Source organism: Oryza glaberrima, chromosome 4, assembly GCF_000147395.1.
Source record: "Oryza glaberrima chromosome 4, OglaRS2, whole genome shotgun sequence".
NCBI lineage: Eukaryota > Viridiplantae > Streptophyta > Magnoliopsida > Poales > Poaceae > Oryza > Oryza glaberrima.
The window spans coordinates 31545085-31572834 of record NC_068329.1 but is presented as its reverse complement, the minus strand read 5'-3'; the positions used below and the strand labels follow the sequence as shown (position 1 = coordinate 31572834).

The 27750-nt window shown below is 44.0% G+C and overlaps 5 protein-coding genes, 1 non-coding gene and 2 pseudogenes across 6 annotated transcripts; 4 read left to right on the top strand and 4 right to left on the bottom strand.

Moving 5' to 3' along the window:
* Positions 1 to 570: 570 nt before the first annotated feature.
* LOC127769575 (ABC transporter G family member 5-like) lies at positions 571 to 2791 on the top strand. The gene has a single exon (XM_052295171.1). The coding sequence runs from the start codon at positions 791 to 793 to the stop codon at positions 2711 to 2713; it is 1923 nt and encodes a 640-aa protein (XP_052151131.1). The 5' UTR covers positions 571 to 790; the 3' UTR covers positions 2714 to 2791.
* A 2030-nt stretch (positions 2792 to 4821) lies between these two features.
* Positions 4822 to 8104, bottom strand: LOC127771751 (uncharacterized). The gene is made up of 8 exons (XM_052297689.1): positions 7614 to 8104; positions 6628 to 6848; positions 6462 to 6561; positions 6214 to 6375; positions 6073 to 6119; positions 5266 to 5425; positions 5126 to 5189; positions 4822 to 5030 (listed from the first exon to the last, which is right to left on the bottom strand). Exons 2-8 carry the CDS (start codon positions 6823 to 6825, stop codon positions 4976 to 4978), a joined length of 786 nt encoding a protein of 261 aa, XP_052153649.1. The 5' UTR covers positions 6826 to 6848; positions 7614 to 8104; the 3' UTR covers positions 4822 to 4975.
* A 260-nt stretch (positions 8105 to 8364) lies between these two features.
* Positions 8365 to 10217, top strand: LOC127771753 (uncharacterized; annotated as a pseudogene).
* Positions 10218 to 10306: 89 nt separating this feature from the next.
* Positions 10307 to 14021, top strand: LOC127770974 (probable serine/threonine-protein kinase At1g09600; the record flags this gene model as incomplete). The annotated part of the gene is made up of 4 exons (XM_052296733.1): positions 10307 to 10413; positions 10536 to 10617; positions 11699 to 12127; positions 13460 to 14021. Coding segments are annotated over 4 exons (831 nt in total), but the record flags the coding sequence as incomplete, so codon positions are not given.
* Positions 14022 to 15007: 986 nt separating this feature from the next.
* LOC127771760 (uncharacterized) lies at positions 15008 to 15848 on the bottom strand (annotated as a pseudogene).
* Positions 15849 to 15985: 137 nt separating this feature from the next.
* On the bottom strand, positions 15986 to 20438 carry LOC127771742 (histone-lysine N-methyltransferase SUVR4-like). The gene is made up of 8 exons (XM_052297669.1): positions 20116 to 20438; positions 19508 to 20033; positions 17744 to 18735; positions 17366 to 17631; positions 17200 to 17266; positions 17037 to 17087; positions 16335 to 16428; positions 15986 to 16211 (listed from the first exon to the last, which is right to left on the bottom strand). Exons 1-8 carry the CDS (start codon positions 20299 to 20301, stop codon positions 16183 to 16185), a joined length of 2211 nt encoding a protein of 736 aa, XP_052153629.1. The 5' UTR covers positions 20302 to 20438; the 3' UTR covers positions 15986 to 16182.
* A 126-nt stretch (positions 20439 to 20564) lies between these two features.
* On the top strand, positions 20565 to 20645 carry TRNAL-AAG (transfer RNA leucine (anticodon AAG)). The gene has a single exon. It is a non-coding gene; the product is annotated as a tRNA-Leu (tRNA).
* A 1542-nt stretch (positions 20646 to 22187) lies between these two features.
* LOC127771748 (dolichyl-diphosphooligosaccharide--protein glycosyltransferase subunit 1B) lies at positions 22188 to 26560 on the bottom strand. Its single transcript, XM_052297680.1, has 8 exons — positions 26288 to 26560; positions 25823 to 25867; positions 25111 to 25745; positions 24472 to 24619; positions 24163 to 24342; positions 23727 to 23795; positions 22631 to 22720; positions 22188 to 22518 (listed from the first exon to the last, which is right to left on the bottom strand). The coding sequence occupies exons 1-8, from the start codon at positions 26417 to 26419 to the stop codon at positions 22393 to 22395; spliced, it is 1425 nt and encodes a 474-aa protein (XP_052153640.1). The 5' UTR covers positions 26420 to 26560; the 3' UTR covers positions 22188 to 22392.
* Between the last annotated feature and the right edge of the window lie 1190 nt (positions 26561 to 27750).

Below are 27750 nucleotides of genomic sequence, written 5' to 3'. Positions count from 1 at the left end.
ACTGGAGTAATAGTTTCTGTATAATAAAAGATAGTAGGCAATAATTGCGTGAATGGTTGCTTGCAAAATCAACGTATATAAGAAATGCAGACAGGCAAGGGGGGTTAGAGTTTTTCTATTTGTTTTGATCAACTTGAACATTGTTAATAATTGTCTAGTGCAGTAATGAAGTGGATACAGGTGCGAGGATGGATGCGTTTTGGTGCAGGTGGGCGGTAGGCGGTAGAAGATCGATTGCCAACGACGAGACGACGATACGGCTAGCTTAGCTCAGGCTGGCCTCCCGGCCGAGGAGGTAAAGCAGCAGATGCATGTGAAGCTGGCTGGCTGAGGCTCGCTCGCTCGCTAGCCGACGACGTCATGTGATCCCTTGGCTCAGCTGCGCGCTCGCTTATACCCAACCACAAACTGCTCGATTCGATAGCTTCCTCAAATCAGTTGTAATCACAGGACACTTCTGCCCCTCAATCAGACAACACTAATACTGTAGTTTAGGGTGCAAAACAGGGAAAGCCATAGCATGATAGGAGTACGGAGTAGTACCAGCCAACCATAAACCAAGCAGGCAGCCCCCGTCCTTGTGAATGAGAAAAGGTTTTAACCGACCAACCAATATTTGGCACGCACGCACGCACGTAGCTCACACGGGCACACACAGTAGTCGCTCGCTCATCACTAGCAGCTCACACTCATCATCCATCACACGGAACAACGATGCACAACAACGATACTCTCCTCCTCCTCCTCCTCCTCCTCCACTGTGTTGTTTAGCTGCAGCATCCCATGACCAATGGGGATGGGGATGGAGAAAGATGGTTGCGAGGTGGAGGCTCGGGGCATCAACCACCACATCCGCATCCCCATCCCCATCCCCATCCCAAAGCGCGCTCACCCTCTCATGATGATGAAGATATGGAGCAGGGAAGAAGACGAAGACGAGCAGCAGCAGCAGCATCCCACGACCACCACCACCCGCCACGTTCTCCGCAACGTCTCCTACCGCGCCCGCCCCGGCGAGCTCCTTGCCATCGTCGGCCCCAGCGGCGCCGGCAAGTCCACCCTTCTCGAGATCCTCGCCGGCCGCCTCCACCCCTCCACGCCTACCGACCAGGACCAGCTCCTCCTCAACGGCGCCCCCGCCACCACCGCCGACCTACGCCGCGTCTCCGCCTACGTCACCCAGCGCGACGTCCTCTTCCCGCTCCTCACCGTCCGCGAGACGCTCCGCTTCAGCGCCCGCCTCCGCCTCGGCGCCCGCAACGACATCGACGCCCGTGTCGACGCCCTCATCCACAACCTCACCCTCGCCCGCGTCGCCGACACCAGGGTCAAGGACCTCTCCGGCGGCGAGCGACGCCGCGTCTCCATCGGCGTCGAGGCAGTCCACGACCCCGCGGTTCTCATCCTCGACGAGCCCACCTCTGGCCTCGACAGCGCCTCCGCCCTGCACATCGTCGGCGCCCTCCGCGCCATGGCCGACACTCGCCGCCGCACGGTGCTGCTCAGCATCCACCAGCCCGGCGCGCGCATCGTCAAGATGTTCGACTCCGTCCTCCTGCTCGCCGGTGGCTGCGCCCTCCACCACGGCACCGTCGACGCCCTACGCTCCCTGCTCGCCTCCGCGGGCCTCGCGCTGCCCCCGCACGTCGACACCGTCGAGTTCTCCATCGACTCCGTCGACGCGCTCCGCCGCCGGAGCGCCGCCGAGGCACGCGACCGGTGCACGCTGCAGCAGCTGTTCCAGCTGCACAAGGAGGACGTGGAGATGGAGGTGGAGATGGAGATTGAGAAGAAGAGCCGGTACGCCAACAGTTGGGCGCGCGAGGTGGGCGTGCTGGCGCAGCGCTTCTTCAAGAACGTGGCGCGGACGCGGCAGCTGTTCGCGTGCCGCACGGTGTGCATGCTGGTGGCCGGCCTGGCGCTGGGGTCCATCTTCTACGACCTCGGGGAGGAGAAGGTGGCGGAGCGCGTCGGCCTCTTCGCCTTCCTCCTCACCTTCCTGCTGTCGTCCACCACGGAGGCGCTGCCCATCTTCCTGCAGGAGCGGGAGATCCTGGCCAAGGAGACGTCGTCGGGCGCGTACCGCGTGTCGTCTTACGCGGTGGCGAACGCGGTGGTGTTCCTGCCTTTCCAGCTGGCGCTGGCCGTGGTGTTCGCGGCGCCGGTGTACTGGATGGCGGGGCTCCGGAGGACGGCGGCGGTGTTCGGGTACTTCGTGGTGCTGGTGTGGCTGATCCTGTACACGGCGAACTCGGTGGTGGTGTGCTTCGCGGCGGCGGCGCCGGACTTCGTGGTGGGGAATGCGGCGATACAGGGGGTGATGGGGTCCTTCTTCCTCTTATCCGGCTACTTCATCGCGCGGTCGGCGATGCCGTCGTGCTGGGTGTTCATGCACTACCTGTCGCTGTTCAAGTGGCCGTTCGAGGCGCTGCTGGTGAACGAGTTCGCGGGCGGGGGGAGGTGCGTGGCGCGGGTGATGGGCGCCTGCGTGGCCACCGGAGACGAGGTGCTGCGCCGGGAGGGGCTCGGCGACGAGTGCCGGTGGCGCAACGTGGGCGTCATGCTGGGATTCGTCGCCGCGTACCGCCTGCTCGGCTACGCCGTGCTCAGGGCAAGGTGCACCCTTGCGCTCAGGCCCAGGCCCAGCAGGCCCACCCGGGGCCTCATGAGCACCGGATCCTCGCCGTCGTCTACCTCCTCCTCCTCCTCCTGACTCCTCACGTCATCTACTACTGTACTAGCACCTATACTACTGTTTCCTTAACACGATCGATCGTGTTTCCTCGTTTCATTGATGCCTCCAAAACTCCATCACATCTCCATGACTCCATGGATGCATGCAGGATGCAGCCAATACTAGTTACTACAAGTACTGTACTACTAGTAGTTCAGTAGGACCACTATTGCGCACGAATCTTACCTAACGATCGCCTACTCTTTGACTATACTACATACACTACGACAAGAACTGAGGTGATGCGCAACTGTTTTTGTATGAAATTCAGTCAAACTATTTAGTTTCGATTAGTAACCAAAATTGGGTACTGATGTGCAAGGAAATACTGATCTGCGGAGCCGTGGATTGAGCTAAAAGACAGGCTTGGGTTGGGAAGCACTCAATGTTGATTTTTATAAGACGTGTTTTGATTTTAAAGTGTTAAAGTTTATAGGTTTTGTTCAATAATTAGTATTATCACAAAATGTTGGATATAGCTATCTTCTATCGACGATGCATTTTTAACATAAATCGATTATCAATGTTTAATATGAAGAATTTCAAAATAAAAATTTGTAAAAACCAACTAGTGGGGCCTTATCACTACTCCCTCGTTTCATCATATTGTAAGACATTTGGATTGTTTTCCCTAGTCAAACTTCTTTTTTAAGTTTGATCAAGAAAAACCACATAGCAATAGATACTTGAAACTAATTTGGTGTAATAGATGATGTTAATTTTTCTATAATTTAGTTAAACTTAAAGAATTTTGAATAGAAAAAAGTTAAAACATCTAATAATATAAAACAAGAGTATAAATAAACAACACGTCTTCCTATCTAGAGGAATTTACTTAAGCTTGACTCAACAATATAAGGATGAGTGTCAGGCTCTCCACTCAAAACTCCAAAATCCGATTGAAATGAAATCCTCCAAAATTGCTATGACTTTCCTTGGAATTAAAGAGGGCCTTACCGCCTCAGTTCCAGACATGCAACCACACAGCATAGCGAACTCACATTCGCATGTCCTGTTCTAGAAACGACACCAACGAGGATGTACTGTAATGGACTATCAATCATGGATCAAGCAATCCAAGCGCATGCAGCTCCTGCTCAATCCTGAAACCAGGCGAAACGACCTGCCTCTGTGCGGCGCCGTGGACATTTAGCAGTACAAGGGTGAACATCATGTCACAGAGGAAGAGGCTGTCCTGGAACGAGACCATGGAAGGACGTACGTTGTTCATGCCTTCGCCCTGTGGTGATGATGCTAGTGCTGGTGCTGGGAGAAAGAAGATCTTTTCAGGTTCAACTGTCGACTCTGCTGCGGTTCAAGGGAAGAACATGTCATTGTCAGTCAACACAGATAAAATGGTTCCATGAAAATACAGCTGCTGAAATGGAAAATGAATATAGCAATATACTTCCTCCATTTCATATTATAAGACTTTCTAGCATTGCCCACATTCATATATATGTTAATGAATCTAGATATATATATGTGCCTAGATTCATTAACATCTATATGAATATGGGCAATGCTAGAAAGTCTTATAACCTGAAACGGAGGTAGTACTAAGGAGCAATAGCATGCCAAACGACAAAAAACAAGCACAGTAGCTACACCATGTACCTGTAGTTTGAAGCAAAACACTCAGAGCCAAGCAATTCCATATGATAGAAACATTCATCATGGAGTTCATTCGTCTGAACAAACAAACCATAACCCCCTGATTTAGATGTTCCACAGAGAAACATGAAAGAGATGTCTGTATATGATCTTTCTATATGGTTACCTGACACTACATTCTGTTGTAGATATGCCAAGGTGCGGATGGTTTTTTAAATGATAACTGTAATATAGAAACATTCTGGTACATTCTATGAATATAGGCACTGCAAGAAATTAAACCACTAAATTGTATACACCAAAGCCAGCCAGTGGAAGTTAAAATACGGTTCTCTGATTCATAGTGTCTTTTTTAAAAAAAATCAATGCGCAATACAATAACTGGTAAAAAAATCATAGTACCACATCAGCTAAAAGACAACTGATAAGCACACTTAGCTTATGCCAAACAGGTAAACAAGAGAAAAATGAAGTGCACAATAAAAAGTGAGCAGGTTTGTGTCAATAAATGCATTAGCTTGATTTCATAGATTTGATACAAGTAAAAATGGCCCCAAAACTAACAAACCACACACTCACGCTTTAGAAGTTTGTAACTAATCAATACAGAGAAAAGGCAATATCTGACTATTCTTCAACATCTTCCTCAGTATCTTGCAACAAAGCTCCTCGCACTCTTGCCCTGGAGAAAAATAGCAAGAGTCAGAGCTGGTCTACAATCAGATACAATAAAATTTCTTTTCATGTAAAAGTAGCGATTCAAGAAAACCGTACAACCTCCGAGATACAGGGGCTATCCTCTTCGTGGCTTTAGCTGGAGGAACTTTGATAGGTGAAACTACTGCAGGTTTGCAATTTCATTAGCTGAGAAAACACAGAATTGTTTGTTGCAGTGCTGCATGGAGAAGCATGGTTACCTGGTGTTTGCTGCTGTGCTGGAACAATAACCTGATCAGAGCCCTGAGTCACATCAGACACACTTGGAACCTGATTGGCCACCAGCTTTGGCTTTGTTGCCTTTCTTTTGTCTAGAAAAGAAAGAGCTTCGAGTTGCTTTTGCATTATTTCATTCTTTTCCTGTGAAATCAAAGAGTGTTACTAACATCACACAATACAATTTATATAACCAACTATTGCAACAAGAAGAAAAAAACTATGGCAGAGATTAAGAATTGCTTTGCCATTACAAAAATATGCTGAGAAATTTAATTAAACAGAGGAAGCAAGCAGCATCTGACATTGAACCTCAATGATAACTGGATCTCCTGGTACAGCAGAGATTAAGAATTGCTTTGCCATTACAAAAATATGCTGAGAAATTTAATTAAACAGAGGAAGCAAGCAGCATCTGACATTGAACCTCAATGATAACTGGATCTCCTGGTACAATAGGCCAACACAGAGAACAAGGATGCAGGAGCATTCATGCTTGAAATTTTGTGGGGAAAAGAAGTGATTACTGAAAAAATAATAATCAAGCATTTATATATGGTAAACATCCAGCAATCAAGTTGTAGTATGTCAAAAACTGTCCTTTTGAACTTTAGGGCTGCATGACTAGCAGTATGTCAAGTTGGCAACCTATAATGCTAATAAAGGGTTTGACATTGTGACGAAAAGAAATGTATGTACGGTTCCATTTATGCTAACGATGTACTCCTTCATCAGGCAGCAGAAACATCGGTTAATGATAAGTAAAGTAATAAGGGGATTAGGGAAACAACCTTTTCAGATGATAGAGTCTCCATCAGCTTTGACGCTCGCTCTTGTTCTGAAAAAGAGGGGATATCAATGTTTAAGAGAAACAAAAGCATAGGGGTAATATAATAGTACTAGAGAGTGAATAATAATGGAGCGAGTAGGACCTCTGGATGCATGGTCCTGCGTAGTCCTAAAAGCGGCATAGAGTGATAGTGAGAAATTGGCAATGACATCATTCAGCGTGGAGTGAGTAAGGGTGTTGAGGGAAATGGTGATGCGAGGTAGACCCTTTGCCTTTGTAGCAACAAGATGAACGCGATCAAGCCCTGTAGTATTATCCATATGAGCATAGGGAAGATGGGCAATGTAGTGTAGTGTAAAAAAGCGTGGTATAGGTAGTTTGGGTACCGACCATTGTGAGGGAAGAGGAGGTTGACTTCCCCAGAGGAGAGGCAAGATTTGAGGTAATCCAGGAAGTCGGAGCAGGAGCCGCCGATCCCGACGTCGTCTCTCTGGAAAAGCACAATGCGATTAGTGAGACTAATACTGATTAGGGATTGGGAGGAGAAGGGGCTTACGAGATCGTCGATGTCGGAGAGGGAGAGGGAGCGGTCCCAGGCGAGGGAGTGGAGGTCGGTGGCGAGGAGGCGGAGTTGGGAGACATCATCAGTATGGGCGTGGGCGTGGGCGTGGAAGAGGACGGGTCGCATCCGTATCGTCACCGGCGGCTTGGCCTCGCCGAACACGGAGCCGAAGGCATCCATGGCCATGGCCATGGCCAGCCTGACTCGACTCTGGTCTGGAGTGGGCCACCCAAGTCAGGGAGAGAGAGAAAGAGAGAGAGAGAGTCCTTGGGGTGACTCGGAGGCTGTGTTCGGATTACTAATCTATCTATACTACTTAAAAAACACGTAGTGGTGATGGTGAAGCCAGAGCAGACACGCGATCCAACGTAAAAACGTACACCGACACGTTCGGAGCGAAAAAAAAAAGCGCACACTCCACCACCGCAACAAAAAAAAACAAAACAAAAAAAACCGTGAGCCGCGGCCATCCTCCGCAACGAAAAAACAGAACAACCCTAGATCCGCGTCCCACGCCCCGGATGGTGAAGGATGGAGAGTTTGAGACTATGTGCTTCCAGATCTTTCCTGATTACTGTAAAACTGTAAACATGGGATACAGGGAAGTGGACATAAACTATTTTCATAAGATAAGATGCATAGATTATTTTCAGTTTTGTTGGCCTGATCTCCTGCAGTTAAGTTTCACCTATACTTTAGTATTTGACGTGTGGAACGACGGCCATGAATCCGGTTACTGACAGATCAAAGCCTTCTAGCATAATTGACCATGATAAAGAACACATTGGATCTGAACCAAGCAAACTTATCACAGATGCACGCCACCAATCACAGGTGCATGTACTCCAAATATAAATGTGTCTAAATATGCATGTCACTGATAAATACTACAAAATACTTTTTTTTATTGTAAATATACATGTGTGAATCAATTGCACAAGATCAAAGACGTTTGTTTCTTTGGAGCATGTGTATTGTACCTGGTTGGAGCCGGCCTATGTAACCTGAGCTTGAACCGGCGGCGACGCTTCCAGTCAAGGGTAGGTTGGCCACAACGAGGCGGCGTCCCTGACCGGACGGCGATGAGGCTTCGCTTGATATGGCAGCAGGAATCAGCAAAGGCGGCGGCGTCTCCTTCCTGGTGGTGGTGGCTGAGAGGCCGGAGGAGAACGACGGCGAGGAATCGGCGCAGGCGGTGGGCGTATATTCCTCTTTGGCTGTTGTCACGATTAGAGGGCAAGCGAGTGGTCGCAGCGACGGCGGCGAGGAGGCGGCGCCTCGGCGGTGATGGCGCGGCGTGACGTCCTCCTCCCGCGTCGGCGGTCGAGGGTGGCGCGGGTCGCAGCGACGGCGGCTAGGAGGCGGCGCCTCGGCGGTGGAGGACGCGGCAGAGGGAGAAGGCCGAGGGCGGCGCGGGGCGTGGGACGCGGATCTAGGGTTGTTCTGTTTTTTCGTTGCGGAGGATGGCCGCGGCTCACGGTTTTTTTTGTTTTGTTTTGTTTTTTTTTTGTTGCGGTGGTGGAGTGTGCGCTTTTTTTCACTCCGAACGTGATTACGTTGGATCACGTGTCTGCTCTGGCTTCACCATCACCACTACGTGTTTTTTAAGTAGTTTATAGATAGATTAGTAATCCGAACACAGCCTCCGAGTTACCCAAGGACTCTCTCTCTCTTTCTCTCTCTCCCTGACTTGGGTGGCCCACTCCAGACTAGAGTCGAGTCTGGCTAGCCATGGCCATGGCCATGGATGCCTTTCGGCTCCGTGTTCGGCGAGGCCAAGCCGCCGGTGACGATGCGGATGCGACCCGTCCTCTTCCACGCCCACGCCCACGCCCATACTGATGATGTCTCCCAACTCCGCCTCCTCGCCACCGACCTCCACTCCCTCGCCTGGGACCGCTCCCTCTCCCTCTCCAACATCGACAATCTCGTAAGCCCCTTCTCCTTCCAATCCCTAATCAGTATCAGTCTCACTAATCGCATCGTGCTTTTCTAGAGAGACGACGTCGGGATCGGCGGCTCCTGCTCCGACTTCCTGGATTACCTCAAATCTTGCCTCTCCTCTGGGGAAGTCAACCTCATCTTCCCTCACAATGGTCGGTACCCAAACTACCTATACCATGCTTTTTTATACTACACTACATTGCCCATCTTCCCTATGCTCATATGGATAATACTACAGGGCTTGATCGCGTTCATCTTGTTGCTACAAAGGCAAAAGGTCTACCTCGCATCACCATTTCCCTCAACACCCTTACTCACTCCGCACTGAATGATGTCATTGCCAATTTCTCACTATCATCACTCTATGCCGTTTTTAGGACTACGCAGGACCATGCATCCAGAGGTCCTACTCGCTCCATTATTATTCACTCTCTAGTACTATTATATTACCCCTATGCTTTTGTTTCTCTTAAACATTGATATCCCCTCTTTTTCAGAACAAGAGCGAGCGTCAAAGCTGATGGAGACTCTATCATCTGAAAAGGTTGTTTCCCTAATCCCCTTATTACTTTACTTATCATTAACCGATATTTCTGCTGCCTGATGAAGGAGTACATCGTTAGCATAAATGGAACCATACATACATTTCTTTTCATCACAATGTCAAACCCTTTATTAGCATTATAGGTTGCCAACTTGACATACTGCTAGTCATGCAGCCCTAAAGTTCAAAAGGACAGTTTTTGACATACTACAACTTGATTGCTGGATGTTTACCATATATAAATGCTTGATTATTATTTTTTCAGTAATCACTTCTTTTCCCCACAAAATTTCAAGCATGAATGCTCCTGCATCCTTGTTCTCTGTGTTGGCCTATTGTACCAGGAGATCTAGTTATCATTGAGGTTCATGTCAGATGCTGCTTGCTTCCTCTGTTTAATTAAATTTCTCAGCATATTTTTGTAATGGCAAAGCAATTCTTAATCTCTGCTGTACCAGGAGATCCAGTTATCATTGAGGTTCAATGTCAGATGCTGCTTGCTTCCTCTGTTTAATTAAATTTCTTAGCATATTTTTGTAATGGCAAAGCAATTCTTAATCTCTGCCATAGTTTTTTTCTTCTTGTTGCAATAGTTGGTTATATAAATTGTATTGTGTGATGTTAGTAACACTCTTTGATTTCACAGGAAAAGAATGAAATAATGCAAAAGCAACTCGAAGCTCTTTCTTTTCTAGACAAAAAAAAGGCAACAAAGCCAAAGCTGGTGGCCAATCAGGTTCCAAGTGTGTCTGATGTGACTCAGGGCTCTGATCAGGTTATTGTTCCAGCACAGCAGCAAACACCAGGTAACCATGCTTCTCCATGCAGCACTGAAACAAACAATTCTGTGTTTTCTCAGCTAATGAAATTGCAAACCTGCAGTAGTTTCACCTATCAAAGTTCCTCCAGCTAAAGCCACGAAGAGGATAGCCCCTGTACCTCGGAGGTTATACGGTTTTCTTGAATCGCTACTTTTACATGAAAAGAAATTTTATTGTATCCGATTGTAGACCAGCTCTGACTCTTGCTATTTTTCTTCAGGGCGAGAGTGCGAGGAGCTTTGTTGCAAGATACTGAGGAAGATGTCGAAGAATAGTCAGATATTGCCTTTTCTCTGTATTGATTAGTTATAAACTTCTAAAGCGTGGGTGTGTGGTTTGACAGATCATTTATTTTTCCTCATATCATCAGTTCTTCACTACAAAGCCACATGCCTGTGATCCATCAAGTCTACCAAAATATCCCCCGAGCAAGGAATATGATGCTAAGCTGCGAGATGAGGAAACCAGGAGGTAATCTGCGCTGCACGATTTTCATTAACAGGGATTTGTTTTTCTAGCATCTGTAAAGATGATTGTACGATGCTCATTTTCCTGCATCAACTTTCATGATTAAATCTAAGACTTGCTGACAGGAAAAGGATGATTTCATTGAAAGGACAAAATAATGAAACTAGACGCAGGAAACAACCTCAGGCTGGAAATGGAGATTTACAGGTACCATGATATTTCATTACATGTACATCTGGATGTTTTATCCAAAGCTGATGATAAACCTAGCAAAGTATATGTAAGATCTATAATCCTGTCTCCTAAGCATAACTTTTAAAGCTGGACCGGCGATCAAACTGGTGAGTCTGTCTGCCGGTTTGACCACTGGTTCAAAATAAATAATAAATTTTATGTTTTGTATGCCTTGCTTCACTCAAAAGGCTTAACTAAATATATCTTGCTTTCAAAGTCACCCAACAGGCCTTAGCTGCAGTGCCTGCATAGGGGGAGGTGGTGGGTTTGACTCCCCACCTCTCCTTTTCCCGGCGAAAGTCCTTACCTGGTCCAACCACCTATGGTTTTCTCTGGTTCTTTGTGAAACCTTCCTGTCTAACCGGACTTTTGTGGTTCACATGCATGTCCGGTCTTTAAGTTAAACTAGACTGGCTCTGGTAGTCCGGCTTTTGGTTTTTCTGGTTGGTCCGGTTATGATAACTAGGCTCCTAAAGCACCATACTTCTGATACTATTGAACCCACGACCTATGTTTGCATTTGCAAGATACTGTTTTATGTATCCTTGTGAAGAAACACAGAAACACAGTATTCTAGGATGCCATGTACCTCATTTGCCTGGGCTTGTTTGGGCACCATAAACGTGAGGATGATTGCTTTCTCATTCAAGAGTGCGACTTCTGTAGAAATTGATGTAGCAACTAGCAGGTGTATTTTTCAGTTCTATTATGTAACTTCTCATCCACATAAGTTATTGCATATGCCATATCCACTATTTGAACGGCTGAGTCTGAGTTTGATGATATGTAAACCCCTCATTTATGTGCATAACTACATCTAGCCCAAGTTGGTGATTTAGCTCCATGAACATAGAACAAGGAGCTAGTGTGCCATAGTTTTTTTGACATAAGTTTGCCCCAACCAAAGCAAGAATCAGCAAAGCAAAACAATCTTGCTAAAATGGCATCTAAAAATTATGTTAGATGTATAGTGCCTAACTGGTGTTGCAACAATCTATTTTGCACGTTCTCTGTTGTAGGTTGTTAGTGTCAAGTTTTTGCTTCTGTTGTGCAGCAACGACGGGCACAGGCAAATAGAAAAGGCACTCGGATGGATGACGGCATTCGTGGCTTTAGAATTGATCCTCCAGCAAGAGTCGGCGAAAATGGCATTGCTCAGCGTGTTCCTCTGTTGCATGCTGGCCGTTCATCGTCTACTCTGGGCCGATCGAATGAGACTGATGAAAAGACCCAAAGATTTTACACATCTCAGATGCCGAACTTGTCTTGTGCTGCTGAGCCACGAGGCAGTGCTACTCGGTCATCTAACCATGGGGATGGTGCCAAGAGGCCACATTTGAGAGAGCATCCATCTAGGTCAAGGTACAGGCAATTAACTGCTGTTGATTCCTCCGGTAGATCTGAATGGACACACCAGTTTCAAGAAAGACCGTCATCTTCCCATCGGAAGGAAGGTGGGGCGGCTAACAAGGAGCATACTGTGGTGAGTCAGCTATATACTATATAAACTTTCTTTTTCATTTGTGCGAAAAAAGGAAGCCAGGAGAAAATTAAGACCGCATTTCACCATCCATTGGGTAATTACCCGCCTCTATACATTAATAAAAACTAGCGTGGGGGCCTGCGCAGATTGTGCGGCTAGCATCATTATATTTTCTCTCATATAATAGTATGTATGTTTTCTCATTATATTATTCAAATATATTAAAATGACAACATAATTTTAAATTTTGCAATAACTTTACAAAACTACTAATGTGTAATATTCATATTGTATTTTATATACGTGTTAGTTATTAATTATTTTCAATATCAAAATTTAGTTATTTGTAAATTATATGTATTCCTATATGGACTCTAGACTCGTCTTTTAATATTTTTTTTAAAAAAAATTCTGAATTTTCTGTAAATTGTATTTTTATATAGACTCTATGCTTTTTTTCCAATATTATTTATTTTTATTTCTGAATTTTTATTATTTCTAATTGTATTTCTATGTGGACTCTAAACTTATCTTTCAATATTATTTAATTTTTAATTTCGAATTTTAGTTACTTCTAAATTGTATTCCTGTATTGACTTTAAATTCTACTTCCCATGTTTTTCTTAATTTCGAATTTTAGTTATTTGTAAATTGTCTTTTTATACGGACTCTAAACTCTAATTTTAATTTTATTATGTTAATTCTAAATTTTAGTTAGTTTTAAATTCCTTTATGGACTCTATACTCTACTTCTAATATTCCTTATTTTTTTAATTCCGAATTTCTATTTTTTTCTTAAATATATTTCTATATGGACTCTATACTCTACTTCTAATATTTCTTATTTTTAATTCCGAATTTCAGTTATTTCCTAATTGTATTTCTATATGAACTCTATACTCTACTTCTAATATTCCTTATTTTTAATTCCGAATTTCAGTTATTTCCTAATTGTATTTCTATATGGAGTCTATACTCTACTTTTAGTCTTTTAATATTCCTTATTTTTAATTCCGAATTTCAGTTATTTCCTAATTGTATTTCTATATAGATTCTATACTCTACTTTTAGTCTTTTAATATTCCTTATTTTTAATTTCGAATTTAAGTTATTTCCTAATTGTATTTCTATATGGACTCTAGTCTCCTTTTCTAATATTTCTTATTTTTTAATTCCGAATTTCAACTATTTCTAAATTGTATTTCCATATGGACTCTAGTCTCATATTCTAATATTCCTTATTTTTTAATTCCGAATTTCAGCTATTTCTAAATTGTATTTCTGTATAAATTTTGCTTTTTCTTTTTCTCCGATTAATATGAGAATTTCTAGGCCATGAGAGCGAACGTGGAGGCGTGTATGGCGTATCATCAGGTGAATGGCAGTAAGAAGAACAGAATCCACTACTCTGGGCCGTTGATGCCTCACGGAGGTAACATGGAGGAGATTCTCAAAGAACACGAGCGTCAAATCCAGCAGGCGGTACGAAGGGCGCGCATGGACAACCAGGCAAGAGGCACGCAGGCGTTACGGACGGATCGCTGATTGATCCTAGTTATGCAAGGGAGCTGAGCTGCCTCTGGTCCATCCCTGAATTCCTGATGATGGACAGAGATTTTTGGTTGGCTACTATATATATATTGTTGGCATGCATTGAATTGTTCATTTTTTGTGTTGCCCGTCCGTCTTCACTTGTTACTTGGGCAACACCAACCAACAAAAGAGCGGAAGAAGAGATCGACAGCGTTGCTGGCTGTACAGATAGATGATGTACTCCCTATGATGTAATTGTAACCACACGCACGAAACAGATATATATGTAGAGATATATCTGGAATGGAAAGGAAAGGAATGATATATACACTCTGTCGGATGGAAGTTGTTTTTTTTGTTCTGTTTTGATACACTGCACGAGGCGATCGTTGCAAGGTGTACAATTAAGTCAGTTCCACTCAAACTGCACGAGTTACTGCAAATTAAAAGGCAACAAGTTAAGGTCATGTACAATTGTTCTTTCTTAGCGTTGCTAATTATGAATATTTGTTGATATGGAAAAGAGAAATATGAGAGATAAAATGTTATTGCTACGGTAACAATGGCCAAATGTTATTGCTATGGTAACAATGGCCCAACAACGACTCTTAAACTCTATATAGAAACATGGTTACATGAGGGTGAAAAATAGAAAAAAAAAGTTAATAAAATAAATATTCTTTTAGTTAATGGTTAGAGCTTTTATCGTAATGACATAGTTTTTAAATAATCTTATATTGTCTAAGTACAACTGTTGTAAAGATATACTACCTGTGTCCAAATTTATAGCTAAAAATGCTTAGAAAGGGTAAGAAATATATGAAATTCCTCATTTATAAATATAGCACATCTTATGCGTACTCACTTTACGTATGCACGTCACATTCTAATCAACATTAGCTTTGTAAGATTAACCTTGTCAAGTCATTGCGATTCTAGTTTGTACGAATTAGACAAGTTTGTGCATCCAAACGAGCATTTTATAAGTTTATGTATTAAATTAAATCACCTAACAAATTTGTATGTCACCCATACAATTTACTCTTATTCCTGCCTAACGATCAGCTCCGTTTTCCGAGCCACAACTAGGGATGGCAACGGGGCGGGTTGGGGCCGGGTTGGGCTGGAACGGCCCCGCCCCCGACCCCCGACTTCACTACCCGGCCCCGGCCCCGACCATGGATGTGGGTGAAAAATCCCACCCGCCCCCGACCCCTGCGGGGACCCGCAGCGAGTAGTATCTCTATCCAATCAGCATAGAAAATCCAAGACAATTATCAACTCAGTGAATCACATGGATTATCTCCTAAGAGACCAACTCAATAACACATGCATTTGGGCACAGTCTCATTCACAAGGCACAGTTGGAGACTTGGAGTATTGGAGATGGAGCAATACCTCGCCTGTGAATCGCCTGGAGTATTTGGGAGTATTGGAGACGTGAATCGCCGGCCGCCGCCGCGCCTGTGCGCTGCAACCTCGCCGGCCGCGCCTATCGCCTCGCCGCGCCCTTGCCTGTCTCGCCTCCCCGCCGCGCCCTGTGCACCGCCGCCGCCACGCCCTGCCGCCCTATGCGCCGCCGCCGCGCCCTGTGCACCGCCGTGGCCCTGAGCTGGAGCCGTGGAGGGAACGGGAGACGTGAGGCTGGACGCCGGAGGGGAGACTGGAGAGGAGGGGAGGGGAGATGGTGGCTGGCGACGCCGAGATGTGGCCGGCGACGTCGAGGGTAGGGGAGATGACAAGATGCACCGCCACTGTCTCGCGTGGTGTGACGGGAGGGGAGAGGAAATGGGGAGGAGAGAGTGAGAGCTAGGGTTTAGTACATTATTTTGATGGGTTGGGCTTTTTTTTGGCTTTCAATGGGCTATATTTTAAGGGTTTATATATCCTCCCCGGGGCCCCGTGGGTCACCCGCGGGTGAAATGTTCCCCCGTCCGCTCCCCGGCCAAATGCTAGGCCCCGACCCCAGCGCACCCGCGGGTGAAAAATCCCACCCGCCCAGGGGACCCGGCCCCGCAGGGGAAATTGCCATCCCTAGCCACAACAGCTCCAGCGAACTCAGCCCAAATCAGCGTAAAAGTCACATCGTGAAGCTCAACAGCTGCACTGCCTAGCACCAACGGCAAGCCGGCGAGCATCAAGAAGTGGTAACGGGCCCAACATTTTGACCTATCAAAAAGGGTTGTGCTGAAATTTAGTAGTTTTTCATGCTAAAAATATTTAAGGATGTGGTAGGTTATGAAAGAACCCATGGGACCCTAGGTGTATGGCTTCGGAGCGGAAGGAGGTGCGGAAAAAGGAATTACTGTTTTGACAAGCGACAGATTCCAAGAACTACAAAAGGTAGGACTTTGGGTCTTCAGCGCCATTCACAAACCAAAAGGTTTCTCGAACAGTCTAACTGACAAGTAGACAAGTTCTAAAATAAAGCACAGATTGTAGCTAATCTACTACGATATTAGTTTAGTTCGTTCCGTGATGCACGCGTGCATCAACCCCGTATCTTCTACCAAGTCCTTTGATCATTTCGCAGCAGCTTTCCCTCGTTTCCCTGAAAAAGAGCATAAGTACCTAAACAATCACTTCCTCAATCAATATGCAAAATTTAGATGCAGAACAATCCGGCATGCAATTTTTGAAGTAAATGGTTTTAAACCAAGCAAGGAGAACATACTCGGATGCCTGATACCGCGGCAATATCTGCTTCCACATAGACACTGAAATGCTTTAACAGGATCTTTGCCATCACCAAAATCAATACCATAGTCCTGAAACCAAGAATATTAAATGTAAAGGGGAACATCTTCCACAGATATTAATAGGTGTTATATATATTGCAGCTCTAGGTTGGTCCCATAAACAAAAGGAGTAACCCAAAAAAAATATGCAACAGGGGAAAAGGGAACCTAGAACTTGATACGATTTTACTTCGCTGAGAATAGGATGAAGTGGCCAGCAGATATTGCTATACAATGTTAACATACAAATGACACAATTATTTAAAACCTGACATGATGCGATAAAAGGTTGGTCACCGTGCATCATAACTGAACTGAGTAATAATGAGAGCACATGACCGAATAGAATAAATTTGTAAATAATATAGGTTGTGAATTGAGAATTGCATCAAAGCATGTGAAGAGATGCTATAAATGGAATTGCCCACTGGATATACGTTGGAGAAGCCTCAAACAAAGGACGGTAAGGAGAGATTGAAACAGTTTAAGCTCAATCTTTTTAGAGAAGTACGAAGTACTTAAGCTACGTAAATCATTCAGCATCTGCAGGAACACTTTCTTAGAGAAACACATATGTTCAGACATTTGCACAAAGTATATGCTGCAGTAATATTCAGAAGTAACTAGACAAGACTTACCCATGTGAGCTCCTCAAATGCCTCCACCTTCTTGGTTGTGAAAAATGCAAGCTGTGTCACCCAAAATATATATATATATATATCATGAACATGGCAAGTCTATGATGTGCTCTTTTGAGGAGCCTTAAAAGCATATACTTTTTAGTAGCTAAAGAGAACTTACATGATAATAATGATGATCAGGCGTCTCCACTTCAACAGGTATCTCAACTAAATTCGCATCATAGCATCTATGTAGTGAAGTATTCAAACAGAAAAAACATAAGTAATGCACATAAGCCAAATCTTTGTTGCTGGCCATAGTTATTAATTTGAAAACCGGAGCACACCTATGGTTGATAAATCTCCCAACATTCCCATAAAATGTTGAATCCAGGGATAAAGCTTCTTCGTCTTTCAACACACCTTCAGAACCCCAATCAGCATCCAAGAGAACAGGGTAGGTATGCCTACCATTGTTCATGTTTTGAAGTGTCCTTTCATGCAGTTCTGTACTAGTTAGTACTTCCCCAACATATTCACAAACAAAGGCTCCTTTTGGCAGTTCATCAAGAGTGCGAAGACCCCAACCCTTCCCTTCTCCTGTGAAAAATACCTGGACGTTCGAATTGACAGTAATTCAAACATTCGGCATTAGTATAATCTGCACACTGCCAATGACAAATATAGCATAAATACCAATACAAGTCAAAGGCATTAAATATTACCTGCAGATTGCATGTGATGCCACGTTGAACCACACGGTTACCACATTGCATGTTACAACCACATTTACTCCAGCATTCCTTGATAAATTTCCTAGCAAGATGTCCTCTGCAAGGCTCTGGTGAAGCTTCATTCCTAGATCTCTCGAGTGGGCAGGATGATTTACAGAAGAACTTGTGACATTTTTCTGGGAAACGATTCATAGAAACACATTCATCAAGGAATGGTGTCCTAACCAGACCTTCTGGTGTATACACATATTCGCCCCCGGTTTCTCTTGTGCAAGCACATGGTATAGGTGCAGACAAGCAGTTGCCAAAGCAATCAGCACAACAATCTTCATCACCAATTCTTGCAACGGAGATGTTGACATAAGCATTTTGGAAAACAAGGTTTCCTCGTATATAATAAAAGGAAGGAGGACATTTCTCACTTGCAAATTCATTGGCCACCGATATCCTCACTCTCTCTTCTCCCTTGGATATATCAGTTACATCATGGATAGGCTTCAAGTTGGCAAGTGCCAAATGAGTCTGCTGTTTAGCAACACTTGAATTTTCTGAGTCTTCCACAATAAATGATTCTCCTGAAGATTTACATTTCCTATTTCCACCATCCTCGCATGCTATTGGCTTCACAAATGGAATGCTACCTGTCATTGGCTCATTTTGTGAGCATCTCCCATTGCCAGCAACATCTGATTCTGTATTATGTTCTGCAATATGATCACTACCCAGTTGTACAACACATTGGCATATCTCATTCATGAGGCTACCAATGGAAAACTCAGGAGGCAGAATCTTGTATGAGTGAAGATATTTATCCTCCACCATCTTGAAAACTGCTTCTAAGGAAGGCATGCGGAACTTTGGGTCAACACTGCATTTCAGTGACATTTTGACCTCACCCATAGTGGATGATGCTACATCAATGACTGAAGATCCTTCCCCCGTGTTCACCTTGCTACAAGGTTGAATTGCCCTTTTTTTAGGACCTGTATAAAGTTCATAGCTTAAATGAGTCCAACCAGACTAAGCATACTGAATGCAATAAAATGACCAAAAGATGTGTTTGATCAAACTATTGGAGACGTCCCCTAAAAAATTATCACGCTAAGATATCAAACAAAGGTTGCAACCTGTTACCAGCAGAGTTTTTGAAGGCTAGAAGATTCTAAATTGTGCCAAAGAAAATATATGGAAAGGCATATGGCATATTTTAGTCTAGGGCTTTAAGAGGACTAGAGGAGTAACCAACTGAATGAAAAAGATGTGTTCTTAAGATAGTAGGCTACATCTTTTTCTTAAAACAGCTAGGTGGCTAGCACAGTTATAGCCTAGCTAAGCAAAGGCCAGCCGTTCGGTAAAAGCTAGAAAGCCTCGCTCTGGATGGAACGATAGCCAATGTGCACAAGGAAGTCCTTGCCAGTTGCCACACACAGAGAGAAAGATTGTGTGGAAACATCATTGCCAATCTTGCGTGAGCCAAACAACGAGGCTGATTACCTGACCTTCACCCAAAAGAGCTAGTTGAGCACAGCCTAGCCTTAGCAAATGAGGCTAGGATCCAAACACCCCTATAATTAATAGCTGCACAAACTGCCTGGTTGATGAAATTACTCCTATTTTCCTATTTACTTTAAAATGCCAATCCAGCAAACAGCAAAATGCCGTAATCTAATAATGGAAGTGATGAACACCTATGGTACCCTATTATCCACGGCATGACAACAAATGGATGAATCAATTAAAATTTTGTAGGCGAACCTGAAATCTGTGGAACATTTTGATCAGGTGGAAGCAATGCCAGAGGAAGTGCAACCCTTGAGGAGCTGGCATTGAGCGGATAGTCAATGAGGCCAAGGTGGGCATTTGGGCAGTCTGATGTAGCAGCAGTGCCTTGTATGGCGTCCATATCGATATCGGGCTCAGGCTTGGGTTCCCTGAGGAATGCAGAGTCTTGGAAATCTTCATCCATCATCTGTCTTGGCCTCTTGTGTGCTGCTGTAACAGAAGAAGGAGAAGCTTGGCGCAGTCGTGCAGAGGCCCTGGTCTGTGGACGGAATTGAGGAGAAGCACCATGGGATGGGGGTGAGATAGCTGCAGGAACATCTTGGTCGTCCGTAAGGGATGGAGGCGATTGAGGAGCTGAGTTGGTGGCCCTAGGCTTCTTGGTGCGAGGTTCGTCGGTCTCAGTATCCACGTCGCGCGAAGCACCACAGAGGGTAAGGGGGTGATGATCATCGTCCGGCGTTGGCCTTGTCGCGCTGCAGCCGCGGTCAGCTGCGGTCTCCTGAAGAACCCCAGCGGTTAAGTAAGTCGAATCGAAATGTAAACCAAAAAAAAAAAGAGGAGGGCTTTGGCGACAAGGACACCTGGTGGCGGTCGAGGATGGCGTCGGCGAGGGCGCGGTAGCACTCGTCCTCGATGGGCTCCCAGTTGTTGCCGAAGAGCCTGAGGAGGTTCTTGAGGACAGGGGTGGCCTCCTTCTTGGAGAAACCCAGCTGCTTCATGGCCTCCAGCGCCTTCCTCGCCCTCTCCGTGTTCGATTTCGAACCCATCCCTCCCACCTTCCTTCCTTCCTTCCTTCCGATTCCAGCTTCCTTCCGCTACCTACTAGTCCTAGTCTAGGGCATTGCTAGGGTTTGGGGGTCAAATCGCCATGGAAGGAGGAGAGGGTTTGGGATTCTTCGACTACTCAACGGACGGGCTGGTGAGTGGGGATTGGGTGGGGAGCCGGGAGTGGGGAACGCAGCGCAAGTTTTTTTTTTCAGGAGGAGATTTTTTGTTATAAAATTTAATTTCACCGATAATCCTACGAACGGTTGAGATGGCCGAGTTGGTCTAAGGCGCCAGATTAAGGTTCTGGTCCGAAAGGGCGTGGGTTCAAATCCCACTCTCAACACATTTTTTTCATATTTAATCGTAATATGTTAGATTTGAGTATCTAGCATGTCAGATTTCGATTTGATTCATTTGTTTTCATATATAACCGTAATATGTTGCGAGATTTCCTTATTTATATGTTAGATTTGAGTATCAGATTTCGATTTGATTCATTTTTTTTCATATATAATGTAATATGTTGCGAGATTTCCTTATTTATATGTTAGATTTGAGTATCTAGCATGTCAGATTTCAACATCATTTTTTTTTAGTTAATTGCACTTTGGGCTAGGAATTTTTACCAAAGTTTCACTTTGGACAAAGGATGAAGTTATCTTTATCCCTTTGGATTAGATAAATTTACAAAAGTTTTAAATTGGACCACCCTTCTTCTCCATCAATCTTCCCTCCTTTTCTCTATTAAGCAGCCGCGCCATGGATCTGAGGGATGATCAAGCAAAGCACCAGGGTTCCTTCTCTCTCTGCTCTGTTCCCGAGCTTGAGGAACCAGCAAAATCAAGCCTGGTGGTAGCTGGCTGCTGTAGCTGTCGCTTGCAAGCTCAATACAGTGACTTGTTCCAAGCTCACATGATAAATTAAGGGAAAAAATGGTAGAAGTCAAGCAGCTAAATCAATGAGTAAAGAAATCAAGGTCATGTGGAATAATGATTGGTTTATTGTGTTGCAGGTAAGCTCGCTAATGAAATCAAGGAGTGGCAAACAAAAAAGTGGTCCAATGTGCAATATAAGGCAAGAAAATCTAGACCAAAGTGAAAACGTTAGATATAACCTAGTCCAAAATAAAACACAGGCAATAATAACCGGCCCAAAGTGCAATTCACTCTTTTTTTTCATATATAATCGTAATATGTTGCGAGATTTCCTTACTTGTATGTTAGATACTCGTAATATGTTGCGAGATTATCTTACTTGTATGTTATTTGAGTATCTAGCATGTCAGATTTCGATTTGATTCATTTTATATATATACATAATCGTAATATGTTGCGAGATTTCCTTATTTGTATGTTAGATACGAGTATCTAGCATGGCAGATTTCGATTTGATTCATTTCGTAATATGTTGCGAGATTTCCTTATTTGTATGTTACTCCCTCTGTTTCAAGTTACAAGATGTTTTGACTTTTGTCAAAGTCAAACTGCTTCAAGGTTGACTAAGTTTATATACAAATATAGTAATATTAACATTACCAAATAAGCTTTATTAAATTAATAATTAAATATATTTCTATAATAAATCTATATTGGAACAAAAATATTACTACTTTTTCTATCAAATTGGTCAAACTTGAAATAATTTGACTCTGATCAAAGTCAAAACATTTTATAACTTGAAACAGAGGGAGTAGATTCGAGTATCTCGCATGTCTGATTTCGATTTGATTATATGTTTACATGGCGATTTCCCACACTTCCAGAGTTTCTTTCTTTGCCAGTGCGCCCCAACTTTAATCTGCAAAAAAAAAAGGCCACAATGATTCTGGCGCAATTCTTCAAGTCTCCCTCTCCACAAAAGTGAGCACTTATGTGAGTGCAACAACTAATACCACAGTTAGGAACAAAGCGGTACGTAACGTAGTTAAGTGAGCAGATCAATCAAGTATGGATACTTATATAAAGTCATCCTCATCATCCCATTCCTACAACGACAACGTTCTACAAAAAGACCATCTTCTCCCCCACGGGAACCGTACAAACTAACACAAAAGGCAAGTGCGGAGAGCGCCTCTAAATATTTCAAGGAGCCTATGATTTCCCAATGGAAAGATCCATGTGAAGATAAGCAATGCAGGCTACAAAGAACAGGAACACGGCTGATATCAGCATCAACGGTTCTGCGAGCATGAAGATCGGATTGAATTCGTAATACACCTGCAGTTGAGCCGAGATGTCATGCTTATCAGATAGAGTCTCACAACAGCAACATTCAGACAATTACCAATCAAATTCAAAAATGTATCAAGGCCTATCTGTCAGAGAGTACCTGGAAAGGAACATTGTGCTCTCCAACTACGTTTCTCTTCTTTAGTACAACTGTCGTCCTTCCAACAACATCAAGGTATGAATAACTAGTCTGCATTGGTAGCATACATTATTATCAAACAATAATCTTCGGGAACTGAAATCCGAAAAGGGCAAGATAATATCAAACTAGAAACGATAGGAAAATCCATCTATGAAGGAGCAAACTAAATGCTTATGGTGAAATTTCCTTGTAACAGTTACTGGTGTCCTGTTACCTACTCATTCCTACAGAACTATCCACAGATCACGACAGAAACCAAACCATGAAAGCTGTGGACATAATTACTTACTAGTAGTCAAACAACCATATTGATAAATAATGGAGAAGGCTCAAGTGATAATCAGGGGTGAAGCCAGGATTTAGGGATTCGGGGTGCCATCTATAAGATGAGAGAGCTCACTTGCGGCTCGATGGACAATGCTGTAGAGTGTGGATGTGTGATCGGCATCATGCATATCATGGCAATTAGCTAAAAGAGAAAGATATATTCAATCGGCTCTTGTTTATATTAATATGCGCAATTGCGTATGATATGTCTAGTCGCTCCTTTTATAATTATGGAAATCATGATTGTTGATGTGGTTTTAGACGTATGTGTCTACTAATATATGGATGATCACCAATTTTAAATTAGATCAATAAATAGCATCTATTTTAAATTCAGTAATATATTTAGTATATGGATGATTCAACGTCACGTCATTTCATCATTTTAATTTGAGGCTTGCAACCACATATAACATCAGTTAGTTAATCTCACTAGTAACTGATGGCCAGATTATACGGGCTGATCACCAGGCCCTCCCCAGCCCCCACGGTGGCTTCGCCACTGGTGATAATGCTGGCATTATGTAGTCTAACATGCATAGGCCTTAGCAGATGATAGATGATTCCACTGAATTAACAATGCAATCTTGCCAATGTTCTTAGACTGAATCATCTATTGATAATAACCATTATGAAACTTGTAGTTGTACACTTGCCGCTTAGCATTAAAATATAGAACACAGATATATGAACAAAAGAATGCCAATACAGAAAAATATGGGATTACCTCAAGATATTGTTCCGTCAGGAAAGGAACTACAGCTTGTGGACTTGTCGATCCCTCAGGAAGCACGACCTGTAACATTAAAAGGTTTAGGTATGATGCTGTAGGACTGTAAACATGACGAGAAATCCTATAATCTTTCCTTCCAAACAAACATCAATCCAGTCTGTTCCTCAAGAATCTATTTTTGCTTTGTTGTAAAAGAGATGAAATAGGAGACATACAAATGAACATAACTAATCAAGTATGGCCAAAAATAAAATGATTGGTTGAATTTAGGTTGAAGATCACTCATGAGCATATTCTGTATGAATCTAGCAACATTCGTGGACATGACCATCTGCTACATGACTTAATATTGCTTTTCTTTAATGAAGCTACAATTAGAATCAAATGAGAAATATGTCTCATCAGAAAATTTAAAACATTGTATTCTTACTTTGATGGTAAGATCATCTACCACCGTATCCAACAGAGGGCATCCAAAAGTAAGATTTATGTAGCGTCGACCATCATCTGATTCAAAGAGAAAATCTTGCAATGGCAAACCATAGCCAATGGTGAACGTGCAGTGCCAACCACCAAATAATGGATATCTGGGCTCAATTTCAAGTTCTGACTGCATTAAAGAAAAACAATCACATCAAAATATTAGTCTCAGTTTTTTTTTACATTAAGATAAAATGATATCTTATATTCCACTCATTAGCATATGATTCATTACACCACATGAAGAAGTATCTTGTACCTTGTGCGAATCACTACGCAAATGGGATGAAGATATGTTGCCGATCTCATCACGATAGTATACTGAATGAACTCGAGGAGGCAGCCTTGCAAGAAGATTCTTAAATGATGACACTCCACTTATAGAAGGCCTGGATTGATACTCAAGCCTAGCAAGAAAGGTTTCAAATGAGTAACCATAAAGCAATGAACTAAATTAGCCAAAACAATACACGGAAGGACTGATTTGTTAATATATCATACATCTTCAAACAAAAGGTTACTCAATTGCATATCTGATATCTGTAAGGCATGTTGTTAGCATATAAATAGATGCATGCACCTGTTTGAATTCGTCATGGCATGTGTGACATAACCAGAACAGAAGTAAAGAAATATTCAGCTATATTTTTTAAAAAATTTTGAATCCGATGCTAGAGGACCTATATTGTTGGAAGAAGGTTGACGGGTAGTCGATGTCAATAAAGGATTCAGGGTTTAAGTCATGAATCATGGGTTTGCTGGCGCATTTTTTGAAATTTGATTTGCACCAGACATTGATAGTGCTAGAATAAGATAGTTCAAGCAGCTGGATTCCAAGAGCAGAATACTAGATATGATGAAAATCAAGGTGTAAGATTCTTGCAGGCTCACAGCTAACCTTGAAAAGACTCCTTTGTGCTGAGCACCACCATGTTTCAGCTTATACTGCTCAGTGATTTGGACATTCCCCCAATGAGAAATCTCCACCTTGCGCACAAGTTCCTCAACAACAGCAAACGGACGATTATTTTCATAATGCACAAGTATGGGCACATACGAGTTTGGAAGCTGGTTGTTGTATGCGCCGTATTTCACTTCATTACCAGCTCGACTGGTGGGGTCCACCCTTGTAAAGGACTCCACCCTATTGCTCGGCATTTTGATGTAGGTAACCTGCTCCAGAACATGGTACGGAGATAGAAGCACAGCACTGTCACGGTAGTAAACCAGCTGGGGATCTGACTGGGTGATCTCTGCTGGGAAGGGCTCCAAAGAGTGTGTCAAAGCATAAAATACTTCCAGCGTCGTCACCTCAGCAGGTTTCAATGGAGTGCTCAGCAAAATGGAGTACAGGCGAGCACCATTTGGAGCGGCAGCAAGATCAGAGGCTTTCACAGAGAGAGGCACATATATCTTCTTCTTGCGCTTCCCCTCCGCTCTGGTCGCCTTGACAATCGCAAGATGTTCAACCTCTGTGGGTGTGAATGCGAGTAGAACTTGAGATGCTTCAGGGGCAGTGGCATCATTCTCGAGCTGGAAGAGGTTCAAGTGTGACTAGAAATGCAGACCTTGCTGACATGGCAATTGGTTGAATCGATATCAGAATTTACCTTTAGTGTGAGGAAAACTTTGACTATGGGGCTGGTGAGGTCGATCTGCAGGAGTTTGCATTTGAGTAAGTGTATTGCTGTGCTTCACCAATCAAAAGGAAAAAAAAATGAAGTGGTAGTACAAAGCAGCATAGGTATATAACAGTGTATATATTCCCATTTGATAAAGGTGCGGAGTGCCTGGCGAACAAGGTGAATCAGGCAAGGACTAACTAGACCATGATAAAAGAAAATTAAACAAGAGCCAAATCCTAATACAGTGCAACAAATTACAAATAAATTATAGATCCACGCATGCATACACACCGGTCAATAAATTAAAGAAGGGGAGTGATTTGGATTAATAGTCACAGAGGAGCTTTCAGCCGCTATAGTTTTGAAGTTGTGGTCCTCAAACAATCAAGGTGCAAGTGCAGCGGGTGGATGAAAATTAGACATCACACGAGAGAGATCGGACTGACGAACCCTTTTCTCGGCGGAGATGACCCGGATGCTGTCCTCCGGCATCGGCGGTGAGGAGGAGACGGAGATAGCAGCGGCTAGGAGGAGGAGGAGGAGAAGAGAGGAGACGGCGGTGGACAAGGACGGCGCCATCATGGTCGTCGTTGCCTCCTCCGGCGACCGGCAGGCTTGGCTCGGCTGACCAGAGCTCAGATCTCTCTAGTCTCCTCTCCTTCGCCTCTCACGCGCCTCTTCTGCCTCTTCGCTTCTGGGCCGGTTTCGGCCCAAGTACACCAGACCCCGCAGTACGCTATTCTTCAGCATCTCTTCTAACTATGATGTACAATCAGCGAAAAAAATAAAACAATTTTCTTTTAAAAAATAAAGACCCACAAGTTCACATGGAAATTAAAAAAAATTTTAAAAATGTATCTACTCCATCTCTTCCCCCTCTATCCTCTCTCTTCCCTTCCCTCATTCTCTATTGATCTCTCCACATCGTCATCCTTATTATGCCTTCAGTGTATGCTCCGAAGGGTGAAAATTTGAGCCTTTCTGGTTTTGTTGCAATGTACAACTTAGCGAAAATTCCAACATACATACCATGCTGAGGTGGAGGATGGCGATGCACCAAGGGACATCAGCACGACGACCGCCGTGCACGCCTTCGAGTCAATGAGCGTCTTCGACGCAACCACCGGTAGCGAGCAGTGGAGCCGTGGAGGGATATCGATGCGGTCATGGATGTGATGCCCGATGGTGCAAATTCCGGTGCAAAGCGTGGCACCTAAGAACGTGGTATCCAGCGTGACCTATACTGAGAAGATGATCAAGTCGGTAGTGAGCACCACAGAGTACGGCATGAAGCTGGTGATGACGGTGTAAGTAGGTTGCCGGAGCCAGGACCGTCATCGCTCGCAAGATGTAGCATGACAGCAAGTGATACAGAACGCGGGCATTGCCGCATTAGCGTGGCACCGAGCGAGATGCCACCGCCACCGTTCCTACCCCTAGCGAGCCGTTGAGCGAGCAACAGGACAATGAGGGTGTCGGAGTGTGAAACTCCTCTAGCGGGGGAAGCTAGTACTCCCGTTGGAGATTCATCCAGGGGGTGAGTCAAGTCCATATGCTAATCGCGCGAGAGATGAACACAGGAGATTATACAAGTTTAGGCCACACGAGTTTGTAACACCCTACTCCTGTGTATGGACTATGGATGCTCGAAATGAGTTACCATGAGTGGAGTCGAGGCTGGAAGTTAACTTGTTGTAGTGAAAGCTAAGCTATTTGGACTCGTTGAACCCCCTAGGGCGAGGGCCCATCCCACTCTTTTTCGGCCTTGGTCCTCCTTTTATAGTTGCAAGGTGATATATCACAGGGACCGCTCTTACAAATGGGCTCCAGTACAAGGGTTAGGTGTGTTTGGTCTTATTGCTTCTTGGCAAGTGGGCCCAGTCATCAGGCCGCGTGCCAGCTATCGGAAGAAA

Coding starts and splice junctions, on each gene's coding strand:
- LOC127769575 (XM_052295171.1), top strand. CDS start 791: ATGGGGATGGGGATGGAGAAAGATGGTTGCGAGGTGGAGGCTCGGGGC.
- LOC127771742 (XM_052297669.1), bottom strand. CDS start 20,301: ATGGGTTCGAAATCGAACACGGAGAGGGCGAGGAAGGCGCTGGAGGCC. Junction 17,632..17,743: donor GCATCACATGCAATCTGCAG/GTAATATTTAAT, acceptor TCGAACGTCCAG/GTATTTTTCACAGGAGAAGG. Junction 16,212..16,334: donor CCGCGGTATCAGGCATCCGA/GTATGTTCTCCT, acceptor GCTCTTTTTCAG/GGAAACGAGGGAAAGCTGCT.
- LOC127771751 (XM_052297689.1), bottom strand. CDS start 6,825: ATGGCCATGGCCATGGATGCCTTCGGCTCCGTGTTCGGCGAGGCCAAG. Junction 6,376..6,461: donor CCTCCTCTTCCCTCACAATG/GTCGGTACCCAA, acceptor ATAATACTACAG/GGCTTGATCGCGTTCATCTT. Junction 5,426..6,072: donor AGACTCTATCATCTGAAAAG/GTTGTTTCCCTA, acceptor TTGATTTCACAG/GAAAAGAATGAAATAATGCA.
- LOC127771748 (XM_052297680.1), bottom strand. CDS start 26,419: ATGATGGCGCCGTCCTTGTCCACCGCCGTCTCCTCTCTTCTCCTCCTC. Junction 25,868..26,287: donor TCATCTCCGCCGAGAAAAGG/GTTCGTCAGTCC, acceptor AAACTCCTGCAG/ATCGACCTCACCAGCCCCAT. Junction 24,620..25,110: donor CACAAAGGAGTCTTTTCAAG/GTTAGCTGTGAG, acceptor CTTTCTTGCTAG/GCTTGAGTATCAATCCAGGC.